The sequence below is a fragment of the Silene latifolia genome, chromosome Y (assembly GCF_048544455.1).
Source record: "Silene latifolia isolate original U9 population chromosome Y, ASM4854445v1, whole genome shotgun sequence".
Taxonomy (NCBI): domain Eukaryota; kingdom Viridiplantae; phylum Streptophyta; class Magnoliopsida; order Caryophyllales; family Caryophyllaceae; genus Silene; species Silene latifolia.
Genome location: NC_133538.1, coordinates 462,390,214 through 462,413,627, shown reverse-complemented (window position 1 = coordinate 462,413,627; position 23,414 = coordinate 462,390,214). Strand labels below are relative to the sequence as shown.

Sequence of the window (23,414 nt, the reverse complement as noted above, 5' to 3'; positions counted from 1 at the left end):
CGTGGGCTTCCCATATCAAACCCGGTCCGCCATTTTAGGGGAAAGAAAATTTAAAACATAATTGTAACCAGCCCGACCCGCCCTTTACCAACCATGAGCCTGACCCGGGTCACACCAATAGTCGACCAGGCCCGACCCGACCAAGCCATCCCCTCCAACAGGCCGGTTCAGGGCCTGATCAGGAGATCCCGCCCCGCCCCGGATCAGCCCGGCCTGGCCCGAACTCGGCCCATGTACACCTCTCCCCATAATTCATGTGGGATGATACTTAATCCCTTTTAAGGAAGGCTAGCGGTATTAATGAGTGTTTGTTTGCCTAAAAATAAACAATTAGCGTAAGACTTATCGAAATAGTGACCTTTCTTCCTCCGGACTCCGGTAGACATCGTTTTAGAAAGTGAGTAACGACATTTACCAACCAAAATAAGAACACCTCAACCAATTGCAGTCAAGCAGCCAGCATTCTACATTCCAACTTCACACATTCCAACTTCACCAGCTAGAGAGAGGCACTCTCATCTACTATTATCATATCATATCATTCTTATTAATTATTGGTATTAATCATAATTAATATACCTTCCTAAAGATTCCCCCATATGACCTTCAAATTATTAGTATTATTATCTCATCATTCATTCTACATGTAGTTTACATTTGAACAGCAGCAACAAGCTTGTTTCTTTTTGTCTATTTCTTTATTTGATTTCATTTTTAATCAATTACTCGTATTAGTTGAACTTTCAACTTCGCACGTCTTTCTCCTATATCTTATGGCTTCCTCTTAGTTGACTCCATTTTTAAGCAATACCCTTTATTTTCTTACCCTTTTTTCTTAAATGGGTTCTGTTCAATTTTGCTTATTATTTACCCTCAAAACCTTCCAAATTGGGGAATTTGTTGTTGGGTTTTTGTGATTTTGAAACTTTAATTACTGTAATTTGGAGATGGGTACGAGGAGAAGTAAGGCAATGAAATTGGGGTTTGTGTTTAGAGGTTTTCTGGCTATGTTGCTTGCTTTCGCTCTTTTGTCGCCGGCGTCGAGTTTGAGGCCGTTGAAGGAACAATCAAGGTCTTGGGGAGACGAGGTTAGTCCTTGAACTTTTTCATTTAAATACTGTATTATCTTTTGTGTTGTACCTCCAATTCCTCAACCCGATAATATTCTTCATTTATTTATGCCTTGAAAACATGTATATGTTGCTGGTTTTGGGGGGAATGTTTTTTGGTAGTTAGTAATGATTAGATAATTGCAAAGGAGACGTCTACTCGTCCGACAACTGTATTCAACCAACCGTGTTTCACAGTATTTGCGTTTGTTGCTCAATGTATTGATGGAGCGAGCATATAGAGTGAATGGGAAAACCCACTGCCATGGTTTCCGACTTTTGGTCTGCGCATTAGAATTAAGTAAACAGCCGCTTATATGTTTAAAGCTAATGAAATTGTAGAAGTGAGTAAGTCGCTGATCGTCTGTACTTAAACTGCTTATCCGATTAACATGGAAGAATGTGAACCACAAAAAAGGAGTTGATTTAGAAGTGTGTGGCAGTGCTCCTGATTCTTTTTTTTTTGTTTTTCTTATTATTTCACATTGTCACATTTTAAGAAATTTCATTCAGCACTCTTGGTTTTTAAGCTTCCCGTTGTCTCATTGATGGCTAATTGAATATGGAGGAACTGAAGAACTTGCTAGAGTAAGTCGACACAGAATTGATGTTGCTGATGTAGTCACCTGGTGTTTGCTTTTGCGAGCAGTGATATGATTAGTTTTTACACGTGTTTGACTTCAGACCCCTGTTCCAAGAATTTAGACCCAACTAAGTAACTAACCCTTGAACCAACAAAGAAGCTTTCCCTTAGTTTACGCAGACCCAACTAACCCTTGCGCGATTTGATTTGCTTTCCTCAAAGATAGGAAGAATGCATCACTCTTTTTTTTTCTTTTCCTTTTCTCATTATATTTTAATGCCCTCGACTTATAATCTTATACAATTGTTCTTTTCTCTTAATTTTTTTTTATGTAAAACAAAATACAAGCATGTAAATTTTACTTCCTGAGAGGTGGTGTAATGAATTGTGATTTTAAGTTATATGTTGTCATCACTCATCTGGATTTGAAGCTGAAATCTCATTTTGGGTTGTTTTTGAGAGATGGGACGTAGTTTACCTATATGAAACCATGGAGAAAATCCTTGCGCTTTTTCAGTTTTCTCTTAACCTGTGTTCAAATATCACATATGCATGTTGGATGGACGCGGCTAAGAGTATACCCTCTGGGTCCATATACACCATATACATCAAGGCTCACATTCCGCTAAACAAAGTATCTTCTTCTTAGTGTGATTTTAATATCCTGATGTTTTTAGCCTTCTGAATTTCATGGTTACCATACAAAAGACATCTGGAGGTTTTATTTTTGCTTTTCCAAATTAAACAATTTGTCAGTTCCTACAGTATTTCCTATTTCCTATTTTTTGTTATTCAAGAGAAGTTTCTTGGAGGTTGCAGATTACATGTGAGCAGACTGTGGCACTTTACCTTTAATTTGTGGTGTAATAAATGTTTGATCTATTTTATAATTCCCATGCTATTTAACCCCATTATACTCTTAAACAGTAATGTCCCCTTTCTAAGTTCCTCAAATACTCACATTTAATCGTCTACGCTGTTATTTCAGTGGCTCTTTGTCAAAAAGGAAGACAATAACATCGGCCCTTTCTCTAGCTGGAACATAAGTGGAACTTACAGAGGTTTGTAACTTGATCCATGAGAAAATCAGGACAACAGTTCCACTTAAAAAATAAGGGCATTATATCACTGTATACTTCTGTTTTTAATTTTTCAATAATTAAATGCATCTGGGACAGCTAGCTACCTGAAATGGAATACTGTATTAAATATTAAATTGTGCAAGCAGTAGGAAAATGAAAGTATTAAGTAATGAAGTAGTCTGAAACATATGGACATTCTGTTCACTGTCCCCCTATGAGAACAATGTTCACAAGGAAGCCCACATGATTATTTTCAGTTTGTAAAAAGTTGATTTTATTGCAGTAGAAAGTCTGTTTATGTGTGATTTTCATAGTTGAGATCTACATGAAAAGAAGAAAAATCTAGGATTTATTCTATTCAGCAGAAACAAAATAATAGACGTTGAACTTGTGAAATATCTGTTCTGAAAAGTGGAAAATGTCGTTCTTCATTTAGTATATTCATTCCTTCCGTCTCTATTAGTTTTTTTTTTTTTTTTAACAAAATTCTTCGTTAACTTTGTTATGCAGGTAATTGGAAGTTTACTGAGTCTGCAAATATCTCTGCTAGATTCCCTGATTTCAAGAAATCTGAGGGAAGCTCCATTGTTGAGTTGATGAGTACCCCTACGAAAATAACTGGAGTACATTATGTTCAGGTAGCGAACTAGTCAGAGTTAACAACAGCAAAACTATGCCATTTATGTTTAGTATAAAAGCCCAATGTTTGGCGAAGGAGGTTGTGTGTAGGTTATAGTTTCAGCAACAGTTTTCGCTTCTTCCACATTGGTTATTTGATCTATCAAATTGGTCGGGCGGGTTTGGGATGGCTCAGAGTACGGGTCGAAAATAGTTTCCGACACCTTTATATTTACCATTTTTAAAGTCGAGAAAAATACTTTTAAGATTAAATCATATTTGATTTTAATATTTTAATCATATTAATTTCTTAAAAGTACTTATGTTGGAAACTTGGAACTATTATGAACATTTATTTAGTATTTTAATAATTATTTTCTTATTAAATGATATAAAAGTTGTATAAAACTGATTTTCTAATCCGGTTGATTTATAGTACTAAAATTAATTCTTTTTTAATTATTATATCACATTTAATATATAAATATTGACATTAATTGAAACAGTTACTAACATTTTTATGTTATAAATACACGATTAACAAAAACATATGTTTGACCCCGTCACCGGTCAGGGGTAGTTTTGGGCGTGGGTGAAGATTTACGGGTAATGACTCTTGACCCTTTAAACGGGTCGGATTTGGGTCGGCTCACTTTTTGACAGGCCTGTTGGTGTTGGATGGATGATAAAAGTTGAAGTTGGAATCATTAGTTAGATTGAGCCAGATTCTGACTAGGGAGCTACTGGTTGATGTGAAGCTAATGGTGCTTTGACGTAGCAGTGACCTAGCCAGTACTAGTCGGATTGTGTCGGACATAGGAAATGGAAATGTTTGATTAGTAATATTTTATGCAATACAGTTAATTCAAGTGATTGAAAAGTCGATTTAATTTACCTTTTCGGCAATTTGGCCATTAAAACTGTGGAGGGTGAGTGAAGCATCCTTTATGGTCAGCAGCTCGTACTATTTGGCCCTTTTGTGTCCCTTGCTGATGTGGCTAGCAATGATGACATTGTTTCATGGACACAAAGTTTAAGAGAAGTTCATAATCTGGAGTAGGGTTAGAGATTGTTCTGTCGTTTGCTATATTCTCTTGGGTGGAAAGTTTTTTTGTGGATCATTCACAACTCTGGGGTCTTCTTAGTGGCTAAGATAAATGTTTACAACAACAACAACAACATCAGAGCCTTAATCCCAAAAAGATTTGGGGTCGGCTGACATGAATCATCCTTTCGAACCGTCCATGGGTGAACGCACGCCTCAAAATGCGAATAAAAAAGGGAAGATGAAAAACAAAAAGGGAGAACGAAAATGTAATGGAAAGTCGAGGTGAACTTAGAGGTTTTAAAATCGAATTCCGTCTTTCTTTTATAAAAACTTAAAATTTAAATCGAGAGAAAAGATTAAAGCGATTTTTAAAAACCGAAATAGAGTTAAGGATCCGGAATGAACTAGGTAAAAACTATAAGAAAGTGGTTGTTGAAAAAGTGTGTAATAAAGGAGAGAAAAATAAATAAATTAATTTCTTTAAATTAAATAAATAAAAAAAACTAAATCTGTCAAAAACATCAAATACTAAAAATCCACATGTATCCTTTCCCTCCATTGTGCCCTCTCCGTCACCATACTCTCCTCAAGCCCCAGAACTCTCATATCGTGCTCTATCACTCTCAACCATGTCTGTCTCGGTCTTCCTCGGCCTCTAAGGACCTTTTTCGTTCTCCAAGTCTCCACCTCCTAATCGGGTGCGTCCATAGGTCTCCTTCTCACATGGCCAAACCATCTTAATCGGTTTTCCATCATCTTGTCCTCTATTGGCGCCACTTTTACCTTTTCCCTAATCACCTCATTCCTTAACCGATCTTTCCTTGTATGTCCGCACATCCACCTCAACATGCGCATCTCCGCCACACTCATCTTTTGAATGTGACAATGTTTCACGACCCAACACTCGGAGCCGTAAAGTAGGGCAGGCCTAATTGCCGTGCGATAAAATTTTCCCTTTAATCTTTGGGGCATATCTTTATCGCATAGAAACCCAGAAGCACTCTTCCATTTCAACCATCCCGCTTTAATTCCGTGAGCCACATCTCCGTCTAACTTCCCATCTTTTTGAATAATAGATCCTAGATATATGAAGAAATCCGAACCCTCAACAACATTCCCATCGAAAATAATACTCCCCGCCTCTGTCGATCTCAACCCCGCCACCTTAGTGAACCGACACCTCAAATACTCGGTCTTACTCCGCTCGGCTGAACCCACGAGTCTCTAAAGTCCGCCTCCACAATTCCAACTTTCTCTCCACCCCCTCTTTTGTCTCATCAATCAACACAATATCATCAACAAACATCATACACCAAGGGATGTCGTCCCGAATATCCCTTGTCAACTCATCCATAACTATAGCAAAGAGAAAAGGACTAAGTGCGGAACCTTGATGCACCCCGAAGGTAATAGGAAATTCTTCCGTTCTCCCAACATTAGTGCGAACACTTGCACTAGCCCCCTCATACATGTCCTTTATGAGGTCAATATATTTTCGCGACACACCCTTTCTCGCCAAAGCCCACCAAAGTACTTCTCTTGGTACCCTATCATATGCCTTTTCTAAGTCAATAAAAACCATATGCAAATCCTTCTTCTTGTCCCGATGGTATTCCATCAACTGTCTCATGATAAAAATCGCATCCATAGTCGATCTCCTGGGCATAAATCCAAATTGGTTTTCCGAGATGTCTACATATCTCCTAAGCCTTTGCTCGATTACCCGCTCCCATAACTTCATTGTATGACTCATAAGTTTAATTCTAGATAATTGGAACACTCTTGGACATCACCGTTGTTCTTGTACAAAGGGACTAGAGTGCTTTTCCTCCAAGCCGATGGCATCTTGTTGCTCCTCCAAATCTTGTTGAAGAGCATGGTTATCCATTCAATCCCTTTCTCCCCGAAGCACCTCCAAACTTCTATGGGTATACCATCCAGGTCCCTCTCGCTTTCTTTGACCCCATCTTCCTTAACGCCTTTCTAACTTCACTCTTTTGTATTCTACGCACAAATTCCTGATTAACCATGCTTGGTGTTACCTTCTACATCCCCAAAACCTTGTTCCTTGATGTCCATTGAATAAATTATCAAAGTAAGAACACCATCTAGCCTTTATCTCGTTATCCGAACGAGAACCTTGCCGTCCATATCTTTCACACACCTAACTCTCCCAATATCTCTCGTCTTTCGGTCTCTTATGCGGGCCGGTTTATAGATATCCTTCTCTCCTTCTCTCGTGTCCAACCCGGCATACACTTCTTGGTTAACTTTTGCCCTCGCATCCCGTACGGCCTTTTTTAGCGGCTCGTCTAGCCTCCTTGTACTTTTCAAAGTTCTCATCACTCATGCATTTCCCCGAAACCTTATAGCATTCACGTTTTGTCTTTATCGCTTGTCTCACCTCATCGTTCCACCAAGATGTGTCCTTATTTGATGGTCTATTCCCTTTAGATTCCCCTAACACCTCCTTCGCCAAATCCTTTACAACATGCTCCAATTTATCCCACGTTGCATCAATATCTTTCTCCTCGCAATCCGACCAAATATCGCTACTTCCAACCTTATCCAAAAATGCTTGTTGGTTTCCCCCTTGTAGCTTCCACCACTTGATCCGTGCCTCACCGATTATCTTTCTCTTCCTCAAGTCTCTCTTACCCCGAAAATCAAGAACCACTAGTCTATGTTGTGTTGCGGCACTTTCCCTGGGTATGACCTTGCAATCGGTGTACTCTTTCCTCCACACATTCCTTACCAAAAGGAAGTCAATTTGACTAGCATTACCTCCACTTCTATAAGTCACCAAATGAGAATGTCTTTTCTCGAACCAAGTGTTCATTATACCCAAGTCATAAGCCAAAGCAAAATCCAATATGTCACTTCCTGCTTCATTTCTCTCCCCGAACCCAAAACCCCATGAATGTTCTCGAAGCCAACTCGACTAGTACCCACATGCCCATTGAGGTCACCACCAATGATCAATTTCTCTCCAATAGGGACTCGTTCTACAACCTCTTCTAAATCTTCCCAGAAGGCTCGTCGAAAAGAAGCATCCAAACCTACTTGAGGTGCGTAAGCACTTATAACCGTCACCACCTCATCCCCGACTACAAGCTTAATACTCATAATCCTATCACTCTTTCTCGATACTTCTACTACATCATCAATGTAATCTTTATCAATGACAATACCCACTCCATTACGACTTTTGTCTTTACCCGTGTACCAAAGCTTATAACCCCAAGGCGCTATCACCCTTGCTTTATCTCCGACCCACTTTGTCTCTTGTAGACACATTATATGCACTCTCCTCCTTTTCATAACCTCCCCTACCTCAGCTAATCTCCCTGTCAAAGAGCCAACATTCCACGTACCAAACCGTAACCTACTACCCTTCCTAAAGTCATGTCCTGATTTCTTTACCCGCTCTTGACCATGCTTCCTAGATCCAAACCTATTTGACACCACACCCATACTTCGAGGTGGCGCGCCGCTTTTGGGCGACGACCTAACAACCCTTGCATATTTTTCACTACACCCGGTCTAGAAGATGTAGCGCACCCCGCCTATTTGACACCACCCCGGATGTAAAGATGGCGCGTCGCTTCCGGCGACGACCTAGCAACCCTCACATACTTTTCACTACACCCGGGTCTAAGAAGTGCAGCGCGTCGCTTCTGAGGAGACGCCCCAACGTTGTTCAAATTCCGATTCATGTCCATAAAATGTGACTAAGTTTTTATGCTGGCTGCCACAGACCTACCGCAACCTTCCTCCTTTATCCGGGCTTGGGACCGGCAGCGAATGCCCGAAAACACTCACAGGCGGAGTTGGCTAAGATAAATGTTTAGCGGGAGAAAATTGCACGTGCTTTATATTAGAAACACCTTTGTCCATGTGTTATATATTTCATAATAGAAGCATTTTTCTTAGCTTTCAATGCTTTGTTTTTATTATTTCTCTCACTTTTGCTGACTTATTTCATGTCATTGCTATTATCAGGGAGTAATTGTATTCCATGATGTGTTCGATAATAACCGTGAAAGTGGCGGCGCCCAAATTCGAGTGGAAGGTGTATATATATGGCCATTTAGGCAACTAAGAATGGTGGCCAACAGGTGTTTGTCCTTAATTTTGTCTTTATGAGCAATTTCAATTTTTGAAGAAATGTTCTGATTTGCATTGCTCATAAGTTTACTTGATACGGTGTCTATGTACTTACTATCAAACAATAAAGATTGCTTTGGATTTTAGTCTCAATGTATAATACTCTAATAGGCATTGTGTTTGATATCACGTGCAGTGGAAAGGACGGTGAATTAGGTCTAGAAGAAGACTACTTCTTATCTAATCCATATCACTTGGTAAATATACTCTCTTATTATTTATTCACAAAGCGCACTATTACTCTTTACCACAAGTGAATACGATTGGGTCAGCATATCAATTCGTTCTTTTTGTTAGTCTAGGTGCTTTTAAAGGGAGTCATAATGTCCTTCCTTATATACAGCTCGGATTATTGAGTTCTTGTTCTGGTGCTTGCTTTAAAAAAAGGAACTTAATTATTGTATTCTTGTCCTTTTTATTCGTGGAGTTTTGCGAAAATTCTAAATTTAAAATTTCAAGGCATATCTTCCTGATAAATGAGCCTTGCGTTTATGCTTATTTTTTTTTCATTTAGCCAGACTGATTCTGATTAATTATTATGCTATTGTTGCTGCTGCCATTTCTTTAGGGTTTTACCATCAATATCTATTAGGGTTGATTGCTCTATCTCACTTTTGAGGTCTAACATTTGTCCTTTCATTTTATTTTGTGGCTTCGAGCAGCTTGGAGTTTTCTCATCACAAGTTTTTCAAGAGTCTCCCAGGGTATGGAGAAAAAAGAAATGTAATATTTGTTTCTACCAAGTCTCCATTTTTGTCACACACATGTATCCAAGTTTCATTATCAGTACTTTAATTCTCTTTCTGTTTTTTTTGTAGCCCAAGTGCAGGATATAGAAAAGCATTGTAATATAGAAATTGCTGCTCAAGTTTCACGGATTCCATCCTTGCAGAGTGGTATCTCCCCGTTTCCTGCTCTTCTCTCTTTGTCATGTATCTGCTGTTCAAGATTGTTGCCAAACCTTCTCAGTAGCATATTAGGAATTCTAGACTCATAGTAAACTAAGCCTTTTGAACTTGGGCTCTTTCAAAATGCAAAGTGCAGATAATTTGTTTTTCTCTGAACCCCAAAAGCCTATATAACATTTTGTTAATGCAACTTAGCTAGTTAGCTTTTTAGGTCTCGCATCATTTAGGTTCAGCGTAGGCTGGTGTGTACATGAAACTGGTGTGTACATGAAACTATCAAAGCCTGAAACTTCGTCAGTGAGCTGTTAACTTCTTTATTAAATTGAGATAGGCATCCTTTATGGACATTTTGACGAGCTACAGCTAGTTATTTCGGCATATTCGTCTACTGGTTTGAAAGGTAATCTCCCAGGCTCACCAAATAAATTAAGAAGTCAAATAAAATTCGTTTAGTAAACACGTCTTCATATGCGACGGTGAATGAAGACGCTTGATTTCGTTCTTCTGTGTTTTACGTGCTTGAATCATGTTCATTTTTTTTTCCTGTTTCTCTCAAACATCGTTTTAAACGAATATTTTTACCATAAACTGTTAAAAGTTTTGCCATCTGCCCCAGTGATGCTCTATAATTTTATTACTAGTGTGCTGTAGCTTTGCTAAGCCTCTAAATGATTGAATTTTAGATGGTGAGCATGATCGATACCACTTAGAGGGGTTAATGGAATCTCCATCTGCTGATGAAGATGGAGACTGTTTTTCTCCGTTGTTGCTTAATGCTACCTCTGTCAACATTGAAGTCTACTACAATAAGGCTGTCAATTATACGCTGATGGTTACCTTTGTATCCTTGTAAACTTTAGCAATTTCAATGCAGAGTGAATTTTATTTATTTATTTGAATTACCTGTGTATATGTTTTTCCATTTTTCCATTAGTTACTATTTTTGTTTTTTCAAAGTTTTACCACTTGGACAGTTGGACTCCTTGACCAAGCCGTGCTTTAGGTATCCTTCCTTCAAGTTCTTTTGTTGATTCGACAAATGGAGCATAGCAATACACAATCTGTAAGAATAATTTTCTTGACTTGTCCATAACCTCTTAACTCCGTTACAGTGCTAATTGAATTTAGCATCGTCTTTGCTTTATTATGATTCCACTTGTCTTCCAGGGAGCTGCCAAGGTTTCTATATTGATGATTGGGCAGCAGGCTATTATGGATGCATATCTGTGCCTTCTACATTTGACAGCTGGAATACTTGTTGGTAGGTCCACCTTCTATATCAGTTGTCTCCGAGAACTGAATTAATCTAGTTTAACCTCCTCTGCAGACTTTTCATCCTACTTAAATAGTTAATTCATCAAAACCCTCTATCTAGTCTCATTTTTTGTATATGGTCCATTCTAATGACACTTCAATTTACACACACCAAAATTGTAGATAAAACATTTCTGGAGCCTTTTGAACTGAACAGGAGTGAAAATACAAATTGCCACGGCATTTCTATGACTTCCCATTTCCCTTTTACGCATTCTGGGTGATAGCCCAATTACAATAACCACAACCATGAGGTCTAGTGCTGACCAAGCAAAGTGCTCAGCCATAGATAGTCTAGTCTCTTTGTACTCCCTCCATTCATTCCGATTTACTACATTTCCAAACAACACAAGTATAAAGAAGAGGCAAGCAGGGTATTAATCAAGGCTGCAAAACCAAAATGCTACTGTTTTATAAAGGTTTTGAGGAATGAAGACCACAACTGTGACTAAAACGAATCTTTTTTAAAAATAATGTTTTTAACAATTAAAGAACTATCGTTTTAGGTCGAAATGGAACTTATTTATCGAAATGGTGTCCAACTAGGATTGAAACACACAAAACCTAAGACCAAATCAACCTCACCCATGCATCACCATTTTGACACCACCTTTCAATTTTGACTTCCATTCTCTCACCCCACCATTACCACCGGCACACCCACCGGACCCCACCACTGCCTCTCCCTTTCCCACCATATGCAACTCTCTGAGCCATCAACACCCACCAACACCCTTGTCGAAGGACCACCACCATTGCTGTTCATCATCAGATCTTTTGACTGAAAGTTCTAAATTCGTTCTTCCGAGGAGCAAATTTTAATAGGCAATGTGTCACGGTCTGAACTTTGAGTCGGGTCGTGGAGCGCACCCTTGTCTAAACTCACGACAAGAATGCTAGCGAGAGCGTCAAGCACTAGTGTTTGTCAAGCACTAGAGCATTCGTAATAATCGGTCTCAGTTTGCGTTTGTCGGGATCCTAGTCTCGATCATCAACGGTCGACACACACATGCTTGTTAGTAATTAATGAAGGCAAGAGTCGTTCATAAGAATGCAAGCAACAAGCAATAAGAAGGCAATTGGGTGGGAAGTAGATTGATTGACTAGTACTCCCCAAAGAGGGAAATTTGATATTACAAGCCTGGTAGCAGGAAACATTGAATGTGCAGAATAACGATACGTTTTCTAAACGCCTAAAAACGTATCTTAAACTAAAAAGCTAGCTCCAAGATTCAACACGCAGGAAGTAATGCATGACTATAAAAACAGAAACGAAAATACATAAGTAGAAACATAAAATCTAAGGGTTCGAAGTGAACGGATCACGCGCGCAATTTTTAGGTATTGGCGGCTCGTTACACTCTCCCCCCACCTAATCAGTTGTCGTCCTCGGCAACGCTGGAAGTCTTCAAGGCTGGTTCAGTCGCTGGTTCAGTCGGCTGATGGCTGATGGTGCTGTAAGTTGGTTGGAACGGATGTTTGCACGCTTGCTTTTGTTGCGGGTAGGATCTGCTGGATCTGGATGGTACGGCTTCAAGCAACTCACATGGAACACCGGGTGACACTTCATCCAGGTAGGGCGCTCGAGCTTGTATGTCACTTCTCCAATCCGCTTGATCACTTGGATTGGGCCTTCATACTTTCGAACCAACCGCTTGTCTCGTCCCCTGAGTAATCTCATCTGTTCTTTATTCAACTTCACCATGACCATGTCGCCTACTTGGAACTCCCTTGGTCTTCGGTTCTCATTTGCCCATTTCTTCATGCGGCGTGACGCCTTCTCCAGATAAGCTCGAGCAATCTCTGCATTCACATTCCATTCTTTGGCGCGAACTCGTGAGCTTTCTTTGTGCGACCGCCATAAACATCTGCAACTGTGGGAGGCAATAAAGGTTGTTGACCTCTAACAAGTTCAAACGTTCAAACGGGCTCTTATTGCAAGAGGAGCTCGTCTGAACATTAAAGCAGAATTGAGCAAGATCAAGGAGTCGCACCCACTCCATTTGAGTTGCCCCCACAAAGTGTCGCAGGTATTCTTCTAGCATGCTGTTAAACCGTTGTCTGGCCATCCGTTTGGGGATGGTAACTTGATGACATCCGGAGACTTGAACCTAAGAGTTTGAACAACTCTCCCCAAAATAGTCCCGTGAAGCGAGAGTCGCGGTCACTGACTATACTTTATACTTTGAGGTAGCCCCCAGTATTTCACGACATGCCTCCTGAAGAACATCGTGGTTGTTTCTTCAGCGCTACAAGCCTTTGGAAGAGGGATGAAGGTTGCATACTTCGAGAATCGGTCCACAATGACAAGGATTACACTCAACGCCCCCATCTTCGGCAACCCAAATATGAAGTCCATTGAGAAGCTTTCCCATGGTCGGGTCGGCACTGGTAACGGATTTAGCAGCCCTCTCGGCTTCTGTTTCTCTCCCTTATCTTGTTGGCAAATAAGGCAGATCTTAGTGTACTCCATAACATCATCCTTCATCTGTGGCTAGTAGTAGCTCCGCTTCAGTAGGCATAAGGTTCTTTGCCATCCCGGATGACCCGCCCACAATGTATCATGGCACTCTCGCAGGAGAATCTTCCACAATCCTGTCACCTTTGGAACAAAGATTCGATGTCCCTTCGTGAATAGAAGTCCATCCTCCATCCAGAACTTGCTAGTCTTCCCTTCGATGGCTAATTGTTTCAAAGTCCTCGCTACTGGGTCTTAATCGAGGTGCTCTCTCGCCTGATCTCAAATATTTGTGTTTACCGTGGTGGTAGACAAAAAGGCAATCGTGTGCAACGTAGACAGGTCGCACCTTCGACTTAGGGCATCAGCGACCCTATTTGACGCTCTTGGTCGGTAAACAAATTCCACATCAAACTCGGTCAACAATTCCTGCCATCTTGCTTGTCGGCTATTGTGTTTGGGCTGAGTTAAACAGTGGGATGCTGCAGTGTTAGTCTTGACGACGAACTTCGACCCTAAGAGATAGTGCCTCCATCCACGTAGGCAATGAACAATGGCTAGGAGTTCCTTCTCTTGGACAGCATAGCGAGTCTCTACCCCCATTCAACTTTCTGCTCTCAAAGGCCACGGGGTGAGCCACCCCTTGGAGGAGTACCCCTCCAAGGGCAAAGTCGGACGCATCTGTCTCGACTTCGAAAGGCTTCGTGATATCTGGCAACGCCAACACCGGTTCTTGTACCACCGCTTCCTTAGCCTCTCAAAGGCTATTCTCCTGTCGATAGACCACTCCCACTTGACATCTTTCTTCAACAAATCGGTTAGTGGAGCGACAATCTTTGAATACTCTCGAATGAATCTCCGATAATAGTTCGCTAGCCCCAAGAAAAAGCGGAGCTCGGACACGTTTCTTGGAGTTCCCCAATCCTTGATGGCTGTAATCTTCTTCGGATCCATTCTGAGTCTCCCTTTTCCCACGATATGACCGAGGAAATTGACTTCGGGTTGGGCAAATTCACACTTTTCTCTTTTGACAAATAAGTGGTTGTCTCGGAGCTTCGCGAACACAAGCCTCAAATGTTCTGTGTGTTCGGTCAATGAGCGCCTATACACAACGATATCCTCCAGGTACACTACTACAAATTTGTCCAAGTACTTGTGAAACACATGATTCATCAACGTGCAAAACGTCGCAGGAGCGTTAGTCAAGCCAAAAGGCATGACCAACCATTCAAATGACCCGTATCTCGTCACACAAGCAGTCTTTGGCTCATATCCTTCGGTAATTCGAACTTCATGATACCCGGATCTCAGATCTAACTTGGTGAAGTACACGGCGCCTTGTAACTGATCAAACAAGTCAGCTACCAAAGGGATGGGATAGCGGTTTCTCACCGTTGGCTTGTTCAAGGCTCGGTAGTCGATACACAATCTCAGACTACCGTCCTCTTTCTTCTGAAAGAGCGCGGGAGCCCCATATGGAGCTTTAGAAGGTCGAATCGACCCTGAGCGAAGTAATCTAGCTGCTTTCGTAGTTGGGTGCCATCCGGTATGGCCCTCGAGCAGGAGGTCTTGTCTCTGGAATTAACTCAATTTGATGGTCCACCAACCGTCGTGGCGGTAGACTCATAGGTAATCTGGCATCACGTTCTTGTTTCCTCCAACACTTCCTTGGACTTGTGGTTCCACGGATTCAGCGGAAGTGTCCTCTTTAATGGACACGGTACACAGGTATGTCGGTTCTCCCTTTTGGAGTCCCATCTTCAATTGCATCGCAGAGAGGAGCGGTCCCTTCAGCTTTCTCTCGCCTTCTACGGCTTTCACAAGACATGATTTTGACCCGACCATCATTAGAGACCCATTGTGGGGCGCCAAGAAGGTCGGGGTTCGCTTCAAGAAATCCATTCCGAGGACGATCTTGAAATCATCCATCGGGACGCTGCTGAAGTCAAGTTTTCCAGTCCAATCGCCCATCTTGATCGCTACCTCTTTAGCTACACCCTGAATCGGCTTGGCACTGGAATTGACGGCTTTCATGCTACCACTTTCTCAGTTCAACTTCATCCTAAGTCTTTTCCCCTCGTCGGGGGTGACGAAATTAAGGGAGGCCCCTGTATCTATCATGGCTCGAGTCGCCTTCCCATTGATGCTTATTTCCACGTACACTAGTTCTATGGACTCGGAGCGCTCGGCACCTTTTCCCACACCTTTTCCCATTGAGCACATCTGCACCGCGCCCATCCGAGCCACTTCCCCTTGTTCACTCGCCTCATCATCATCACACCCCTCTGCGTCGTGGTGTGTCCCCTCGAGGTTTGATTCCACCGACATCTTAGACAAACTCTTCTTGAGATTGTTGAACTCTCCTTGGTGTGGGCACTCGGACATTCATTGCGGTCCTTTACAAAGGAAATAGGCAAACGGCTTTCTAGCAGTGGACGCTTCCGAAGTACTGCCTTTAGAATAGGTTGGAGTAGAATTGGTCGTGCACCACCTTCTATTGTCTCCCCCTTGACGGAATTGACTGTTTCGCGTAGAGGGAGGTCTTGCTTGTGGAGTCGTTCCTCCAAATTTCGGGTTACTTCCGCCCGCTACAGAGAATCCCTTCTTTTGGGCGGCTTCACGCTCCGTGTAGTAATCGACCAGTCTTTCAGCCACTGTCATCGCAGCCAAGAGGGACTCTGTCCTCTGTCGCATGATCTCTCGTTGAGCCCACTCCTTCAAGTCATCGATAAACTGGAACACCCGATCCATCTCGGACATGTAGGCAATCTCGAACATACAAGCCGAGTAAGTTTTCACGTAATCACGAATTGAGCCTGTATGTTTCAAGCACTTTAATTTCCTTCAAGCTAGGAAATCGGTGTTCTCCGGGTAGAATTGCTCCTTGAAAAGTCGTTTGAAGTCGTCCCATGACTTTTCAACGGTCCCTGACTCCATCTCGGCGTATTTCGAGCGCCACCACTGTTTGGCATCATCCATTAGCATGCTCACTCGGAAGTACTATTCCATGTCGAGGAGGAAGTTATCGACCTCCTTCGAGTCTCTCGCCCCACTATAGGTGTAGGCGGCTTCACCTTGGGAGCTCCACCGAAACTCCCGTCTGTGGCCACTTTCATCAAGGTATTACACATGTTCTCAAGTTGAGCGAGTTTTTCGTGGAGGTAGCCCACCTCGTTATATTCTTTCGGAATCGCCTTTTCAACGGTCATCACGCGGGCCTCGTTATGGTCTCGTCTACAGTTTCGAAGCGGGCCTCATGCCCCTTTACCGTCTCGCCTAAGGCGTGGTGAGTATTCCCCAAACTCACAATGAGAGCCTCCAACGATGGAATTTTCTCGTCCATCAATTTCTCTAAGGCCGCCACTCTAGCCTTAGTGTCGCTTTTGTTCCCACTCGGTTCTACGGTCCTTCCGGCTATCGTATGCAGCAGCCCGTCGTGAAAACCTAGCTCTGATACCAAATGTCACGGTCCGAACTTTGAGCCGGGTCGTGGAGCGCACCCTTGTCTAAACTCACGACAAGAATGCTAGTGAGAGCGTCAAGCACTAGTGTTTGTCAAGCACTAGAGCATTCGTAATCGGTCTCGGTTTGCGTGTGTCGGGATCCTAGTCTCGATCATCAATGGTTGAAACACACACACATGCTTGTAAGTAATGAAGGCAAGAGTCGTTCATAAGAATGCAAGCAAGAAGCAATAAGAAGGCAATTGGGTGGGAAGCAGATTGATTGACTAGTACTCCCCAAAGAGGGAAATTTGATATTACAAGCGCAGAATAGCGATACGTTTTCTAAACGCCTAAAAACGTATCTTAAACTAAAAAGCTAGCTCCAAGATTCGACACGCGGGAAGTACTCTTGGAGTACTGCATGACTATAAAAACATAAACAAAAATACATAAGTAGAAACATAAAATCTAAGGGTTCGAAGTGAACGGATCACGCGCGCAATTTTTAGGGATTGGCGGCTCGTTACACAATGCAAAAGCCTGATGGGATTCAATAAGGTCTGTCGAGACATCAAGTTGAGCAACATATCCAAGTGCTTTGCTTACAGAAGTAAACATCCTTTTGACGGTCGACATTTGCCACTAGACCTAGTGATTCTTCCCTCACAAACGCTGCTGTTCTTGTCCTTCTGATTATCTCCTTTTCTCCTGTATGTACTTAACCTCATTATTTGGATACTGCTTAACTTTCCCAGATCTGTTCCCCTCTTTTCTCTCCATCCCTACTGCCACATTCGACGACCCTAAGAAACACCCTCCCTTAGCCATTAAAATCCATCCACCACCCCCAATCCCCCTCTCCTATTTTCAGAAAGTTTTTTCGTGGGTGGGGTGAAGGGGATTCCGAGGTGGGGAGCGGATTTTCAAGGGTTGGGGTGGGTGTTTACGGTGGTGGTGTGAGTTTTGAAGAGTGTGTTCAGGTGAAGCAGAAGGGATATCAGTGTTGGTGGTGGGTGGGGGCATTTTCGTTGGTGGTTGAGAACTTTCAGGTGTTATTTAGATTGTACAAGGGAAAACATATTTCTATGTTTCCCTAAAACCCAACTTAATATCCAAACAAGAGGGTTTGTCCCCGTCCCTTTTCCTCCATATTTCTTCTACCAAATAAAGGGCAGGGCTTTGTTTTGATAGAAGGATTTGAAGGGAAAAAGAGAGTGCAGTATCCCTTATTTGGTTTGCAATAGTGGTTGGAGGGAAATGGAGGGAGAGGGACATAGAAGGATCCATTTTTCTTCATACAAGCCTACTCAAAATATTTGGAGGGAAAACTCAGCTGCCATTTGTTCACATCTGAATGCTTTATCTTTTATAAACTTGAAACATTTGTACAGTTTAATATCTATCTTATATCTTCTATGGCTTGCTCTTTTGGCTTGCCAGAACTTGCTATTCCATCTTCTATCCGGGATGGATATTAATATGCTTATTTTGTCCATTTACACTGGTTTTCATTGTTGCAGAATCCTTGTTTAATGCTTTTGCAACCGCCGCCTTCTTCAAGTTTGTCGTGTTTTCAATATTTGAGATGAGATATCTTTTGGCTATATGGAAAGCAAGTAGGCCTGCTAATAGTGGTGAAGGTTGGGGGGCCATGAGACGTGAACTTTCAGTTCTCTATAGCAGATTCTGTGAGTATCACTAATCGCAATAAAGTTATTGGTTCGTTGTTCGATTAAGCCTATGGAGACTCGTATTTCATGTTGTGTATATGTGATTTCATCATCTTTATCTGCCAATTTTGCTTGCAAATCATCTTATGTCCAGTAGATTGACTCAACTGTGATTCTTTCCCTATTTTTAATATTATTTTTTTGTTTACAGATGGCATCCTGTTGGGAGGCATTCTGGTTATGTACGAGTTTCATAGTTATCTTCGACCTATTCTTCTTCTTATGTACTCCTTTTGGATACCTCAAATAGTTACCAATATTATCCGTGATTCAAGAAAGCCATTGCACCCTCATTACATCTTAGGGATGACTATCACTCGACTTGCAATACCATTATATGTCTTTGGTTGCCCCAACAACTTTATGCGCATTCAGCCAGACAAAACATGGTGTGTATGTTTGTGTACTTTCATGGGATTCCAATCGCTGGTTCTTCTTGTTCAGCACTACTTCGGGTCGCGTTGCTTTATACCACGTCAGGTAATATTGAGTTTTCTTCATTTCCTTTTCACTACATCTACTCCTCTTGCCCATTATTGTCTCATTTCTTCTCCTGCACTCCTATATAGCTCTGTAGCATATGCAAAGAATTGCGGGTGGTAAGTGGTAACCTTCACCTTCATCACCTCATGGATCCGTCTCTCATTCTGAAATATATGCTTCTATTTTGTTAAAAAAAAAATGTGTATGACCTGGGTGAGAGTTTGAAAGCTCGAGTCTCTAAGGTTTGGGGTTGAGATTTTTATTGTGAAAAGGAAAAAATGAATGCATCTTTCAACTATCACTTTTGTGAAATATCTAGGTTGGGCACAATCTGGCAAATGCCTGCTCCAGGACCAAAATGTAGAACCTATGTACACGATTGTCTGGGCACACCGCACAACTAGTCTCAAGGTCTCTTTATATGCATGGGCCAAACACAAATGCATTATTGAGCACATGTCTCAGGGCGTTGTATACATTCACTTGTATAAAGTATAAACCACTCCCTCCATTCATATTCAAACACACCATTTACTTTTTTGACACTATTCATGAGCGAAGAGAATCTTTAGAATTCTTTGCAATATATAAGAGAAAATATAGCCATGCGGAATCTTGTTTGATTCGCCTTTATGAGTACAATAAAAATATCAAACTTCTATATTTTTGTATAATGTAAAATTAAAGATATTTATATTGCAATTTATGCTTTGGCATGTGTGAAAAAGCAAATGGTGTATCCCCTTGGATATATTTAATGTGTACAAGCCTGTCTAAAACCAATGTAATGCAACCATTTGAAACTTCCTCAGTTTTATGGCATGAACAAACTTCAGTTTGTTTTATTTCCTCTGAACATCGTACTCAGTTATGTGTAATGGTACTTTTAGATTACTCAACAGATTAAAACTGATGTGAATTGTGAAGTATGTCTCGTCACTCTCATGTATGTATTTATTGCATTTAAGACTGGTTAACCCATGTAATATGCATGCAGCTTAAAATTTCAAGTGTCTCTTGTTCATTCTTAAGTTTTTCATGTCTTTTACTGGTAGATCCTACCCGAGAAGTACAGTTACTATAGACGGTTCGATCAAGATTCAAACCGTACAACAGACTGTGTCATTTGCATGGCTGCCATCGATCTCTCTCAACGGTCTGGCGATTGCATGGTAATAAGTGTGTTGTGTAATAGTTTTCCTACAAAATATATATTGTGAATCGGTGACATAAACAAATAATTTCCTTTTCAGGTGACTCCTTGTGATCATTTCTTCCACTCCGGTTGCTTACAACGATGGATGGACATAAAAATGGAATGCCCAACATGTCGCCGATCATTGCCACCTGCTTGATTATTATTCTCTAATTCTAGTTGTAGAGTTAGCGCATGGATTCCTCCACAAATCTGGTAATATGACGTTTTAATCTTCATTAATCTTATTTTCTTCTCGATGGTAATTGCTAAACATTATTTACCGACTCAACTTTAGACGATATAAATTTGTTTAAAAGTACCTATGTACTCCCTCTGTCCCGGTCATTTGTTGTCCTTTTCCATTTTTGGGTGTCTCAGTCATTTGTTGTCCTTTCTATTTTAAGAATGAATTTGATGAGTAATTTGATCATTCTCATTCAATTTGTTCCACTTATCATTTAGTTATTGGTCCTCTCCTCTTTCCTTGGTCTTTGTGCCAAAACCAAAGGACAACAACTGACCGGGACGGAGGGAGTATTTCTTTATGACCTTTCAATTTATCTCAACTTGATAGGCTTGAGGTTTCTACACTGATTGTGTTATACTCCCTTTATCCGGAAAAAGATTGATCGCCATTCCATTTTGGATTTTGTCCCAAATGCAAAAACAATTTTCTTGTACTTGGAAGGTTAAAATTGGAATGGATCACTTAGGAGGACAACATTCCCGTTTACTATATAGGGCAGTTTAGTCTTTGATTAGGTCATTGCTATTCGTGCGAAAGGGACATTGTCCCACCCCGGTAGAGGACAACTCCTATCCCTGATTGAGTTTAGGATGGACATTCATTTTAAGCGTAGACTGTTTACTGCTCTTGCTCCCGTGTGCATTTTCCGCTTAAATCCTCGGAAAATAAGCATAGAATTGATGAGTTTTTTCTAGAATTTGAACATCAAACTTTGTTCACTAGGGCGATTAGCTACATTACCTGCATCTCATTTTTGGAGTGATACTGAATTACTGATGACCTGAATTTGAACATGTGAACTGCAGGAATCTTACATGTAAAGCTTGGTATATGGTATATTATTGTTGATTCTGGGGAAAGGAAAGGCGGTTTCAGAACGAAAGTTTGCATATCGAATTGGCCGAAAAATGTTATACGATTGTAAGAGTAGTTTGTAGCTGAGGCGAGGCATAATTCTTGTATCATTTCTGTAAATTATGTGGTTACTTAGCTTGTACGTAATGACTAATGAGTACACCAAGCCTATGAAAATGGTAAAGAGGGTTTAGAAAACATAACTATAGTATGCAATGGGCCGTGCTAGGCCGGCCCGTTGTGCCTTCCTCCAAAATTTGCCCGGCCCAGGCACACGGATATTGGGCTCATCGGGCTGTGCCGTGCCAGACCCACTGATCCAAACCTACGCCGCGACCCGCTCAAGGCACGGTCATTTTCGTGCTCGGGTCGTGCCTGGCCCATGGGTTTTTCGTCCCTTGTCCGTTTGCCAGCCCATGTGCTTTAATATTTTTTTTTATTTTAAAAAAAAAAGTTATATAATTGATATATTTTTAGTACTTTTTGTTTAATAAATGATTAATGATTTAAATATATATTTTATTAAATATTAATGTACTTTTTGTTTAATAAATGATGATTAATGGTTTAAATATATATTTTATTAAATATTAGTGTACATTTTGTTTAATAAATGAACAATTGATGAGATACCAATTATTTTACACTGGGTAAAATTCCACTGTAAAATAATTGGTATCTCATCAATTGTTCATTTTTCTTATTTTGTATTTTGTTTCGAGCAAAAAGAAATTTAAACTGAAAATTAATTAAAGAGAATTGGGTAATGAGCTGAAATGTATTTTTTATACCAGAAAGCTAATGGTTTGTAGTAGTTTTATATTATTTATACTTTAATTAAAATATTATAGTTTAGTGTTTAGTGAAAATTATATAATTTGATGAAAAGATTAATTTTAATGAAAAGAATTATATAATGAAATACATTATAATTATTAATTTCCTTATTTGGTAAATATAATTAAATTATCAATAACTTCCTTATTTAAAAAGATGTTTTTTGGAGGAAAAATTTGTACGTTCACCTATTCTTTTGTAGATAGGGGATGTTTAGATTCTTGAAAGTTTTTGACGAAAAATACTAACAAATACAATATTATCATTGGTTTGGTGTACGGTGACATGAAATATGGTACATCGGGTGCACCTAGAGTTGGCAAAAGTTGACCCGCTCCGCCTTGCCCCGCCCGAAATCTGACCCGATGGAACCCGAAAATTGGGTGAACTGAAACCGACCCGATCCGAACCCGACCTGAAAATAACCGATAACATTATTTTTTCCAACCCGAGCCTAACCTGAACCAATCCGCGACTCGATATTGACTCAACCCCATGAATGACCCGATAATGAACTAGCTTAATAACGATGTAAATATGACCAAATCGACATTAATATTAATTGTTTTCACTTAAAATTACTAATACACCTACACATTGTTTACACATTAAATTACTCATCCCCACTAAACTAAAATAACACAAAATCTCATTGAAGACGACACATATCCGTCACTCCGAAGTGACGGATACCATTTCCTCTCACAAATGACCCAAATAGAGGAGAGAGGTGTAAATCGTCCTTCTAGATATGTCGTATACTGTTTATATATGTTTTCGTTATAAGGTCAATATGCGTTTTATAATAACAGAGTACTGACCCTATATTAGATTATGTTATTCCATAATAGTCAGCTATCATTATTTTTAATAATAAAAAAAGGTTCACACAAAAATAACTTAATCTAAAAGTTCTTTGAATAGTAAACCTTTTTTTTAATAATTTTACTAACATTATAATGTACATTACAACATACTATTATAACTACAACTCATTTATGTAAACATTTTTTATTTTTACAAGCTCAATTAATTTAACCCTCACAAATGTCGTGCTTTAGTATGAGATCTCAACTAGTCAAAAACTAAATACATAAGATAAAATATATGATGATAACCTGGCCCGATATAAACCCGTTGATGACCTGATCCGGCTTGCCACCCGAAGATAACCCGACTCGAAGATGACCCGACATGAACTGTAACCAATCCAAACCCGTCACCAACCTGACATAACCCTAATCTGATATGACCCGACCGTAACCGACCCGTAGCCGCTTGCCACTACTACGGTGCACCTAAGAGTTTCTCGAAGTATTCCCCTATATGAT

At 40.5% G+C, this 23,414-nt stretch overlaps 1 protein-coding gene across 1 annotated transcript; it reads left to right on the top strand.

Annotated features, from left to right (window-relative positions):
* Positions 1-306: 306 nt before the first annotated feature.
* LOC141633465 (transmembrane E3 ubiquitin-protein ligase FLY2-like) lies at positions 307-21,444 on the top strand. The gene is made up of 15 exons (XM_074445928.1): positions 307-1,088; positions 2,681-2,753; positions 3,285-3,412; positions 8,443-8,558; positions 8,744-8,804; positions 9,270-9,330; positions 9,426-9,503; positions 10,199-10,356; positions 10,519-10,578; positions 10,683-10,776; positions 18,254-18,421; positions 18,615-18,943; positions 20,002-20,118; positions 20,200-20,357; positions 21,198-21,444. Exons 1-14 carry the CDS (start codon positions 948-950, stop codon positions 20,299-20,301), a joined length of 1,686 nt encoding a protein of 561 aa, XP_074302029.1. The 5' UTR covers positions 307-947; the 3' UTR covers positions 20,302-20,357; positions 21,198-21,444.
* The last annotated feature ends 1,970 nt before the right edge of the window (positions 21,445-23,414 follow it).

Bases quoted from the DNA above. Each gene is read 5' to 3' on its own strand.
- LOC141633465 (XM_074445928.1), top strand. From the start codon at position 948: ATGGGTACGAGGAGAAGTAAGGCAATGAAATTGGGGTTTGTGTTTAGA. The intron at 9,504-10,198 runs GTATCTCCCCGT...ATTGAATTTTAG, and splicing joins GATTCCATCCTTGCAGAGTG to ATGGTGAGCATGATCGATAC. The intron at 10,777-18,253 runs GTAGGTCCACCT...TCATTGTTGCAG, and splicing joins GACAGCTGGAATACTTGTTG to AATCCTTGTTTAATGCTTTT.